The 12,015-nt window shown below is 44.4% G+C and overlaps 1 protein-coding gene across 1 annotated transcript in view; it reads left to right on the top strand.

The window, feature by feature from the left end:
* The window catches only part of INTS3 (integrator complex subunit 3), a 677,967-nt gene that overhangs the window by 466,543 nt on the left and 199,409 nt on the right, over nucleotides 1-12,015 (top strand). The window contains exon 22 of the mRNA XM_086947563.1: nucleotides 2,347-2,415. Coding sequence (XP_086803689.1) covers nucleotides 2,347-2,415 — 69 coding nt within the window. The remainder of the gene's footprint in view (nucleotides 1-2,346; nucleotides 2,416-12,015) is intronic.

Raw genomic sequence — 12,015 nt, 5'->3', positions numbered from 1 at the left:
GAATCTATCACTAACATGTCTCTTTCCGATACACAAGTTACTACTTGTGTAACGATATGATATCTGTAAGTGACATTAGTTAGTGATCGATTCCTTACCGACCCACCCATCCTCCCCGTTCTGCGAACCGATATCTAGGGTTAAGGTCATCCCCTTTCAGGGCCCTAGTTTCTTGGCACCAGTGTTGGTTCTATCATGGCTCAGCGTATCTGGTGCGGAAAAGCTGTGTATAAGAACTGACGTCAGCGCGCAAGGGCGGCGTCTAAGTACTCCGGCGACGTCATTCCGGCGCTAACGACGACGGACGCGGAGCCGCGGACGACGCCTATCGACGCGGAGTGGTATTGCTACGCAAAAGTTTACGGATCCAGTCTGACGCCTGGGGATATTCTAAGGTAAGGAATCTATCACTAACTAATGTCTCTTACAGATATATCGTTACACAAGTAGTAACTTGTGCATCACACACGGAAAGCACATTCTGCTGTGTCCAAAGCACACGTTTTAAGGAAGGCATGGACCCTAGTTTTAGGGACACCGAATTTGACATGGCGAGCTTGGAACTAAAAAAACAGTGTCCCCAAACAATCGGCTGTCTGCAACCCAAAACCTATTTTTGATAACTTACTTGTAAGTAAGTAAATGCGTTTATGTGCAGTTAATTAAAACCATTACAATAATTGACCCTCTCTTATAAACAGTAAAACCTCAGTTTTAAAAAAGGCTAATGGCCATAGTTGAAAACACACGTTAAGATTGCGAAGTAAATACTCACCCCCGGCCTTGGTGATCCATAATCTTGTTTCTTCATTTCGGTCGACAAATATTAGTAGCAGTCCGTGAGATAGAATTACCCCCCTTCTTGGCTGCAGAATGATGACAGGCCGAGAGGCGCCGATTTAAAGTGCATAGTTACTTGGTTGTGAGACCCCACTGTAAAACTACCAATCCCCTTTTATCACTGGCACAAATTAGAAATTCTAATTTTGTATGAGGTTGCATATGGATACTCTATCGACATGTGTGACCTTGCAAAAATAGCTGATTATTACAGTCTGAAAGCTGCAACGTTTACCATGCTTCTTAGGTAGCAGTTGAACTTAACTACACACTCTAAACCAAGTTGTGCCTGGTTGGGGGTTACTTTAAAAGAAATATTTGCTCTATATATATATCCTGGCTTGTCTCCCATTGGCTGGTTAAATAGTGCAGGCTTCCCACTGACGTCAGGTATGTCAAATGCTGTAAAGGGGAAAAAAACGTTTCAACATAAACCTTTTCGAAAAGGCATGAGAAAAATCTGCATTTTTCATTTGAATTTGTTGTAGATTCACAAGCTGTGCTTGTTGTTGTTGTCTATTGGTTTGGTCGATAGTTTTGAGCAAAGTGTAATAACGTTGGCTGTCAGTAGAATTTTGCTTTACAATGTCTCCCCTTCGATTGATATTCCACAATACCTCTTGTGCACCAGTGCCAACTTGAAGTGGCTTTTATTAAACCACTGTGTAGTCTATTAGGACACAGTAAGACAAAGATAGTAAGGCAGAGTTTTGAAATGTGTAGACCAGATCAGTCAAGATTTGAGACTGTTAATAGAAGATGTTCTCATGACGTTCATATTTTTGATATCGTTGTGAAAATCATATATCATTTAGCGTGCTTGCACCTTTTTTTTTATCCATGCATTGGAAAGTGCTTTGTAGAAGATATACCACGAGGCTGATGCTGCAAATATAAACTTGACTGCAGTTCAAAACTCTATGCATTTCAAAGATGAGCACTCAAAATGGTCCTCCAACCATCGTGTAAGCATGGTAAGCATTCAGCAAGAGTGCAGCGAGATTAGGGAATGCTAAGAAGACGCTGTCAAGTTGGCAATTAGGTGGTTCTAGGCCAGTCTTTGCAGTCCCCATCAGCCTTACCTTCCTTCTCTAACATAAAGATAACTTTTGTCCCTGATGCCGAGAGGTCACTCAAGAGAAATTATTTTTGTATCATGTGTTCAATTTAATGAAGCCCTTTTGATATGCTTCAGGATGCCGGGTTATGATTACAGGTGATCTCACATTGCTCCAATTAGAGATGCAGGCCCTTAAACACCAGCATATACAACAGCTACCACCTTCTACAAAGATTCATTGTTTTTCAAATTAATAAGCACTGAATTTGACCAATGCGCTGCCCAAAATGCCGTAGAAAGAGATTATTTCAAAATTATACTTTATCAATCCATCGAGAAAGTTTGTTTAACAGACCATGTTCTAGGCATTTACTAAGCACCCATCTTTGTTATTCATTCTCATTTAATAGTATTTGCATTACTGATAGTTTTTCCCATTTTTGCAGTTTCCAGATGAAACCCTGAGAAGTGGTGAGCTGCTGAACATGATCGTCGCTGTCATAGATTCTGCGCAGGTAATATTTGTAAGATGAAGGTTGTTTTTTGGAGTGCAGATTAAAACAAGTGTGCTTCTCTAGAAATGTTTTCCTCCTAACAAGTTTTCTGCGCTCCCTTCTCCTATTTAACTTGGTCTATCCCACACTTCTGTTGTGCTCCTGTCTGTTGTCATCACTCCATATACTTTCTTTTCCTCTCATTCTCCGTGTTTCATTCGTACCTTCCTGCTCTCTGACATGGTATGCCCCTCATTCTTTTCTTCCGACCAGTAAGTCTTTCTGATGCTGATATCGTTGTTTCTGAAGCCCAGAATTATATTGCGCTCTACCAGTGTAGCTCTTTACCTAGGGATTCCTGACAATCATCTGTTTTTCAAGTTCCTTTATGCTTCTCCTGACAAGCAAACATAAATTGTATATCAAATGTGCTCTACCACCCGTCCTCAAACTATGGAAGTAAAACAAAATCTCCCTATCCTAGGAATGAGCTCGTCAGTCATTGTGCAGTACGTTTTGATGGTACTTCAACAGGGGTTTTTAAATCTGTTTGAGGTACTTTTAAGTGGCAGCCCAATCAAAGATTCAGAGGGTGGGGGTGTTACATCTGAAATAGAGCAGATGCAGCCCCTCACGTCCTCAAATAGATTTTTTAAAAACCTGATTTCACTAGGGTAGCAGTTGATAAGACACCATTGATTCACACAGTTGATCTGCGTTCACCTTAGAATTACAACCAGCAAAGCATGTTTACTTCGAGAATTTTTTTATTAGGATGAAAATGAAAGTGCATTTAATGCAATTTTGACAATTCACTTGGTATTTCTAATGTGATGTTAATGGAGGTTAGAGTCTCCATCATCATTGATATTCACAAACTTTGAATATCAATAACAGTGTGCGATCTTGGAGGAATTGTATTAGGGAAATTTCTTTACCAGTAGAAACATAATTTGAATGTATTTTCTTTTTCCAAGTATGATTAGAATTAGAACACAAGTCTCATTCTCCAAGTAAGACCTAATCGCCTCCTTCTGGTTCCTTTTCAAGAAAGAAAACGAACAAATATTAAAAACTGGGCTAAGGAGGTATCTGCTTCATTCCTGATAACGTAGTCATTCATTCTCTGGTCCCATGAGCAGGATCTCGGAGCTTTGAGCATTGCTGCTGAATTTTTCCTTACATTTACTCACAAGAATATTCCCTTTTAGGCTTTAACACAATTTGTGTTTCTTCCACAGCCTTTTGTCTCAAAGTACGACAAGAATCATCATGTTACTCTGGGCTTTAAGTGGGATGAAAAAACTGGGTGGGGTCTCTCAAAGGGGCGTGGCAAATGTAATTAAAGGCGTGGCTTGAATACGTAAGCTAAAAATCTGTTGCTCGCATAGTGTGCCGTCCGACTTGTATTTTGCTGATTCTTTTTTTGCATCCAGATATATGATACAGCAAGTAATATCTCACCTACAAGAAGTCAGGACAATTGACTTGGTCAATGGTTGTTAGTTGTACACGATAAATAAGCAGCATGTATGGCTCGTTACCCTGTGTCTTTCACAATCACTACTCACAGTTCCTTTAGACTTTCTCTTTTTCTAGTCTGGACTGAGCATGTGCAACTTTTGCGTTCTTTGTGTGAGACAATCTTTGAATTATTTGTGTGTCATTGTGTGCAGTCCGAGTGCCGTCACTGTCCGCGTTCTGTTTCATTATCTTCTTAATGAGTGTTTTTTTCCCAGTATTTTCGTCTTGTATGTCTGTTGTCCGTTTTTGTGCGTCATTGTCTGTATTGTGTTACGATGTTGTACTTTCTAAGTGTCTGCTGTACTTTGTGGGTTACTATCACTTTATTCAGGCTACGTGTCAATGTATTCATGGTCTGCGTGTCTGCTGTGCACCCTGAGTGTTTTTGTTTATTTGTAGTATATGTATTTCTTAATGAAGAACTTCAACTGGAAACACTGTGCCCCACTAACATGATGGTACATTAGATCTTTGTCGCCAGAAATTGTTGTTTGATATGCAGTGAAAGTGACTGGCTGTGAATGTGATGGTATACATTGAAGGTATATTACGTTTAAATGTACTCTGCACCCATTTCATTTAATAATTTCGCAGTGTTACTGCCTTCTCTCATTGTAGAAGTCAATGTGCTCTCAGTTTCATTCTCTGGACAGTGTGTTAGTAAGAATACACACTCTTTGGGTGTGATTCGTGTCTGGACACTGTCTACTATCTGTGTAATAACAGTTCTGTTGCTTGTTTTACTTTCATGCAAGAAGGGTGTCCAACGAGGGTTGGGATCCATGACACCTTTTAAGGATAACTACTATGTCATTTGCATTTATATCAATTAAATGCATATTTCTCATATGTGAATGACTTGTTTAATTAACGTGGCCGTGCTGGACTCCCACGCAGTCCCCTCGCCGCCGCCCCCCCCCCCCCCCGTGCAGCACCTCCCTCATTGACTCAAACCGCTTCGTCTTTCCCCTCATTAACAGCCTTGTTCTTTGACCTGCTGTAATGAATGGTTTGTCACACGTGCACAGTGCCTATGGGGTCGCTGCACCTTCCTGCAGGAGCTCGCACTCTTATAAAACGGTCCATGCCGTCCCCCGTAAACTTCAGTGTGCAGCAGCTTTTCACCGTAGAATGGCAGATTTTGTGAGTGTTTTTGTGCGTGTCGTGTTTACTGCGGAGCGTGTGCAGCAACAAGACCATACTTGTATGATGATTCCCTGTTCCGTTCACAGACTTACTTTGTCAGCCTACAAGGCGGTTTGCAAGAGTTAGGCCATTTTTTATTTAAACCCCTCAGGGACTCGTCAGAGCTGCTCCTCCACCCTCTCGCTCCACCCTACGCAAACCGTGTCAACCATCTGTCTGCAAGGCATCTGTTCATATGCCGACGATACACAGCTGATGGTGACCATGGACGAAAGATCCGAAAGCCCAGAAATAACCAAAAACAAACTCCACAGCTTCCTCTCCGAAATGGCAGACTGGATGGGCAACCACTGCCTTAAGCTCAATGCAGGAAAGTCCGAAATACTACTGTTCGGAGGAGCCAAACTATCGTGGAACGATACGTGGTGGCCACCGTCACTGGGAACAGCCCCCACCCCGAAACAATACGCCAGAAACCTTGGCGTTATGATGGATGACGCACTATCCATGAAGGATCATGTACGCATACTTTGGGGTAAAGGATTTGCAATCCTGAAACTCCTAGCCAAAATCTTCACCTGGATCCCACTTGACTGCCGACGTACGATCACCCAGGCCCTCCTAGTTAGCCGCCTGGATTACGGCAATGCCCTTTTTGAAGGAATGAACGAGCAACTGTTCTCCCGCCTACAGGTCCTGCAAAACCAGGCAGCCAAACTGGTATGCAACAAAGGCAAACGAGATTCGGCATCAGCATGCCTAAAACAACTCCACTGGCTGCCAATGCGCCAGCGTGCCACATTTAAACTACTTTGCCACGCGCACAAAGCCCTTCATAAAACAGGCCCTACAATCCTGCAAGGGAAAATCGAGTTCTATATTCCAAACAGGAATTTAAGATCCAATAACTCAGCCCTGGCAAAACCCAAGCGCATCTACAAAACAAGGACAGGTGGACGAGCCTTTTCTCACCTGGCGGCCAAACGATGGAACAAACTACCTATGGATCTGAGACATACCGCAAACCTCCTCCAATTCCGGCAAAAACTCAAAACCCACCTTTTCCCCAAAAACTAACTTCCCCCCGCACTATCCCAGCAGTCCCTTTTTCTTTTCTTTTTAGCGCCTTGATATCCCATGGGATGAATGCTGCGCTCTATAAAAACTAGAAATAAATAAATAAAGATGGAGTGTTGCACCTTGCCAGTGTGAAAGTTTCCGAATGCCCTGGAAATGGGTGACTGTTGCTGCTCCTGCACTGTCGCCGTGTACACTGTCACAACAGACGAGAACCGTTTATTTCACGCATTCACCACCTTTGTATAGCTCAACCCACGACAGACTCACTTCAGATGATGATTGTGACAAAACATGGTAGAGTTCTATGCCAGGCTTCACCTCAGGAAATATAAAGATGCACCAGACGTGTGTCTGGGTTACCTAATGCACGGCTCAAATCACTCCTGGGAGTGTAAATCAAAAATCTTGAATAGTAATCTAATAAGTCTTCAGCAGTTTAGAGGAAAATTAAGCACAATGTTCAACCATAAATGAAATGAATTAAATGAAACATGTAGTTCTTTTTCTCTTGATTGTATTTCTTTTATGTAGAAACAAAGAGTTCATCCATGGATAATGTTGAAGTTCACAAAATCCAAGTTTAGGATGCACAATTCTTCAAATACAGTTCAGTAACAAATCCCAATGCATTTCGGGCTGTAACGGTGGCCCTTCAACAGGGGAATCTAGGGAAATCATGTCACGTTTTAATATTAGGAATTTTTTAGGCTGCAGATTATCTACAAACACCAACTGGGAGGCGAGGAAGAGAACCAGAAGAAGGGTAAAATGAAACAAATCGGAGAACCAGAATGGAAGTAGTTCCAAGAAGTGAATAGTAGGATAAACTACGATGTGCCAAAGTGCGCTGCAAAGAGTGAAACCAGGAATGAATGAACCGTTTATATCTGAAACGAATGTGGAGAGTATTGAGTGTGAAGTGCTCTAATGTGATCGTCGGTAGTGATTCATGGGTGAAACGACAGTTCAGTGGGTAAAGTGTCTGTGATAAAAAGACCAAAACCAAATAGGTGAACATGCAAATATAGAGTATACGCGAGAATATGCGAGTCACTTACGAAGCTGAGTTGGTAACTCAAGCGGTATATGCCATCTCGATAGTCATTAGAACCTAAATGGTCAAAAAAGTGTATTTCTAGGAGTAACCATGCTTCTCCATAAAGTACGCGTGGAGTCGACAACGTTCATATTTGTCTTACCGTGATGGTATTCATTAGGGTGTTGGGCGTGCCATAGTCATAAATGTAACGAAAGCTGTAAAAGAGTAAATGAACGGGTAGCTCTTAGACGATGTTAGCCAAGAGTTAAATTATTTGCGTGCAAGCGTGCTTAACTAAAGAATCGGCTTACCAGTGTTAAAGCGAAAAGCGGCATGCCGGAGACCCGGTGGAAAACGAGCAGGAAGGGTTAGAATCGTAGGAGCCGAGGGCTCGTGTTTGTGGGTGGAAACTACGAAATAGTGGAGATAAAGATAGGACTGAAGTTCAAAGAAAGGAAGAAAGTGTCAGCCATAGTGGAAATGGGAAATCATCAGTGATTTAGAGTTGGGAAATTGGTAAAAGCATAGAGTTTGAGCATCCAGTTAACAACAGATAGGTATTTGGTGTTTAGGAAAAGGAAAGAAAATCAAGTATTGATCTCAGCGTTTGAATCAATTAAAATTTTCTACCTCATTCTATCTATCTATCGCCCTCACTCTGTCTGTCGCCCTCACTCTGTCTGTCGCCCTCACTCTGTCTGTCGCCCTCACTCTGTCTGTCGCCCTCACTCTGTCTGTCGCCCTCACTCTGTCTGTCGCCCTCACTCTGTCTGTCGCCCTCACTCTGTCTGTCGCCCTCACTCTGTCTGTCGCCCTCACTCTGTCTGTCGCCCTCACTCTGTCTGTCGCCCTCACTCTGTCTGTCGCCCTCACTCTGTCTGTCGCCCTCACTCTGTCTGTCGCCCTCACTCTGTCTGTCGCCCTCACTCTCTGTCGCCCTCACTCTGTCTTTTTTTTTTGTAACAAATTTTTATTCGTTTCTATTCTTACGTGTCTAATAAGACAAACATTACAACGTCCGCCATGTCGCAGATGGCACATGCAGGACCAGGATGACCGACCAGCGAAGCATACTTGCCCCTCCCTCCAACAATCCTAACATCTCCCCCAAACCCACCCCCTCCCCCGCCAGCAGTTCCATCTATCTTACTCCTGATTTACCATTGTTCTATCCTCTGACTCACCCTTCAGAAGATGAGGAAGGTTTACGGAGGAATGACCCTGGATGAGCATAACTGCGAAGTTCAAGACTGGTAATTATCTATCTAGCATTTTCCTGGCCTCTAGTTGGACGGAAAGTTGGAAATCCACTGTCTCCTTGTATCTCCTTAAGTTATGAGCCAGCGGTAAGGACTTGTCTGAAGGTTAAAGACCCCTCCCTATGAGATAAAGCGGTATGCTTGACCTCATTTTAAGTAGTTCATGTATAATCCATCTACTAGGCAACGACTCGGGCCTCTGCGTTCCATTGCCAGAGATTGTGTTGTGTGAGCAGTCCTCAAAGCGGGTTAGCATCATTTCAACAAAAGGCCTCCCCATTTTGCTATTGTAATAATTAATTGAAGGAATTGGATGGGAGCCTATATTCATTAGAAGAACAAGTTGCTTACATTTTGTAAGGTATTTTTGTGACCTCGCCTCTTGGGGGTGGCGTAAAATGATTTTGTCAGCTTGCTTGGCTCCGCAAGCTGCATCGTTAGTCACTGATGGGCACTTGAAAAACCTAAGCAGAGCTGGTCACAGCCTCCCTTGACTCATTATATGGATTCCCATTGCCAGTTCCAGCAGGTAAACAACTTGATACTACTGCAAAAAGTGTTTCCGGATTCAGTCTGACTCCAGGAATGTGTTCATTAAAGGAATCTATGGAAGCAGTCATACATCAGAAATAATGTTTCCGAAGGTAAGTAACTTTTTTGTCCCCTTTCAGTTCACCCTTTCTTTATAGCATTGAGGGAGCCCTAATTGTTTCATTCCTATCTCTCTTGATATCTCTTCTTATACTCAAGTATGTTCCTCCACCCTCTCCCTCGTTTTTAGGTCCCACCTCAGCAGCGCAGCACATGCGCACGGTCTCCAGAAGACATGCAGTATTTACAGTGTGGGCTTCGAGCACCTCCCATCTTTTTCATAGTTTTCTGTCGCTGCTCTTCGTAAATGCCAGCTTTTGTATGATGAATATGCCTAATAGTCCTTCCTTTTGGACTTTGGTAACCTTCCTTGAGGACTGTCCCTGTTACATGTGCTCTTACTTTTTAATTTACTTATGATACTCTGTGAGCACTATTTTTATTTTTTTGCCTGCCTCTGCTCGGGGTATTGGATTGTAGGGATGTGTTCATGTTTTGTTTACTTAGTATGCCAGCTTGATGAAAGGTTTTGCGGCTGCTTCATTTGCCGTATTTGCTTATTCTTCACGGCGGCCACACTCTTGTTTACTTTAACAGCCATGTTGATAAGTGTTTGTTTACTTTGTGCCCCAACTAGTTATTTCAAGCTTTCGAATCCGCTGCTCTCCACCCTGTGCCGCCGCAGACTGCCCCGTGTCTAATGAATAGTGTGAGAAGTTGGCCTGATATGATGTTTCCAATTCTGGAACCACCTTGTATCAGTCCAAACAATCCCTTATGGTGTCTGGTTGTAAGTCAACCTTATAGACAAGCTATCCTAGTGGTAGCATGGACTAAGCAGCCTTAAAGGCTAAACTCAAGAGGTCGTGTTAAGCGAGCTGTTTTACCAATCACAATCCTGTAATATCAAATGAAAGGACACCACACAAGTATATATTATAAAAATATATGTGTTTATTACTAAAATAATCCCAAGTACTCTTTATGAGCAAAGGGGCACAAGCGTTTAAACAAAAGCACAGTATAACATATGACAGTTGCCCAATTATTGATGAGGGCGGGTGGCCACTCAAACCATATATGAAGAAAGTGGTATAAGAGATACCAATCGAACAGTGGTTAGGCCTAGGGAATCGCTGGGAGCAGTCGGGACTAGCAATGCTGTAGTCGGGAAAAGCCCGCGGGATTCGGGTGCAGCGGCACACGCATGCTCCAATGCAAAGTCAATGGTGCGTAAAAGTTACACAATTAGAGTTTAAGGATACTTCCGCTCAACCTAGAAGGATAAAACTTTAGACACAGACCCTAGAGGTGTGTACCAGTGTGGGAACACCGGCGTTGCTGAGTTACCTCACCCACAGGAAGCGGGTGCGTAGGGTCGAAGTGGCGTCGGGTTTCGTCACGCAGGTTGTTGGTGCTTGAAGCTGAAGATGCTGCAGGCGATGTGAAGGAGAAGTGTCCGGTGTGATCCAAGGGTGGATCAGAGTCGTAAAGTACCTGAAAGCAGAGGGGACAGAGTCTGGGTCACTCAGCAGTGACCAGGGTGGAACCAGGACTGGACCAGGCAATGTCGGGCGCAATCAGGTGGTTGTCGAGGAGCTTCTCTCTGCTGCCACGTGGGCTCTAGGACATCTGCGACGTCCAGGAGTGGGTCACGAGCTGTCCCACGAAGGCTCTCACAGTCGTCGCTGTCCGCTTAAAGATCGGAGCAAACAACACTTGGCAAGAGCAATCCACGCAGGACTGGAAGATTGCTTCTCACTCGGACCAGGAGGGTTAGAGCGGGTGCTCCTTTTCAGAGGAGCGGGTGCAAGTCTGGAGCAACCAGAATCACAAGTCCTATTTCAGGTTTCGTCGGCACAGGGGCCACAAGCCAGCTAGCAAGTGACCGGACCAACGCGTTGAGCCAAAGAAAGCAGAAGGGCCCCACGCAGCACTCGTCGAGTGTAGAGGGGTGAGCTTCGGTGCAAAAGTGGCTCAGGGCTGGGGCTTCTCAAACCCCGGTGTATAGCTTCGAGGGTCACTCGTGGGCTGCACGGTCAGCGTCTCATGGTCTTTTCAAGATGGTGTGCCCCACGCTTCCGGTCGCCTCCACGGGTCTCAGCTCTGCAGGGACTGTGGATCGGGCTGTTAGAAGACAGGCAAGCTTGATCTCGTCGATCTCTGTCGCTCGAGTTCCGGCGGGAACTGCAACAAAGCAGACGTTGAGGTGCTGGATGGTGCCTGTTTGCACAGGGTGGTCACTTCTTGACCACAAGGGAGATTCTTCAGTCTTCTACGTCGAGTAGGATGTCGAAGGGTCCAGAGTTTCATTTCAAATGTTTCATCAGGATAATCTGAGTGCGTTGGCACTGCTCCCATTCTTATACCAATCTAAGGGGCTGGATTACCTGCTAGGTCCCCTCCTATGGGTGGGACCCAGGAAGGGGGTGGATACACCCCTTTCCCTTTGATCCAGGCCGCGCTGGGACTGGGGCTGGTGTGCCCCAGAACCGGTTTGGCCGGATTATGCAAGGGGAAGCCTTGTGCTCCCCAGGCAGTGTCTGGTTTCTTTCAAACCTCCCTGCTACAATCCACTATCTCCTGTCTGGGGTGGTGTGACACCTCCCTGTGACAGGAAATCCTTTGTCCAGGCCTCCCTGGCTGAGTTACGGTCAGCTGCAGGAGGTCAGACTCTTGTCTGTGGCAGAAGCATCCATTTTGTGCATCTGAGGCTCCTTTTAAAATCAACTGTGTTTTAGCAAAGTAACATGTTGTCTCCCTCTAGAGGGGTGAATGCTACCCCCGTTGCCAGGACTGGCGAGGGGATAGTATTCCAAATCGTATGACACCTTACACGACATGTTTTGATAAAGCCAAACCAAAGTTAACATATAACCGCGAGGATTATAATGCATTTAAGAGTATATGGTATGGCATTATCCCGGAACAGCTTAGGGAATTGGTCCCGACAGCTGCAGACAGGCTCTGCTCATGCTAGAG

Source organism: Lissotriton vulgaris, chromosome 12, assembly GCF_964263255.1.
Source record: "Lissotriton vulgaris chromosome 12, aLisVul1.2, whole genome shotgun sequence".
NCBI classification, from domain to species: domain Eukaryota; kingdom Metazoa; phylum Chordata; class Amphibia; order Caudata; family Salamandridae; genus Lissotriton; species Lissotriton vulgaris.
The sequence above is the reverse complement of the archived record's forward strand: the minus strand, read 5'-3'. Positions and strand labels throughout refer to the sequence as shown.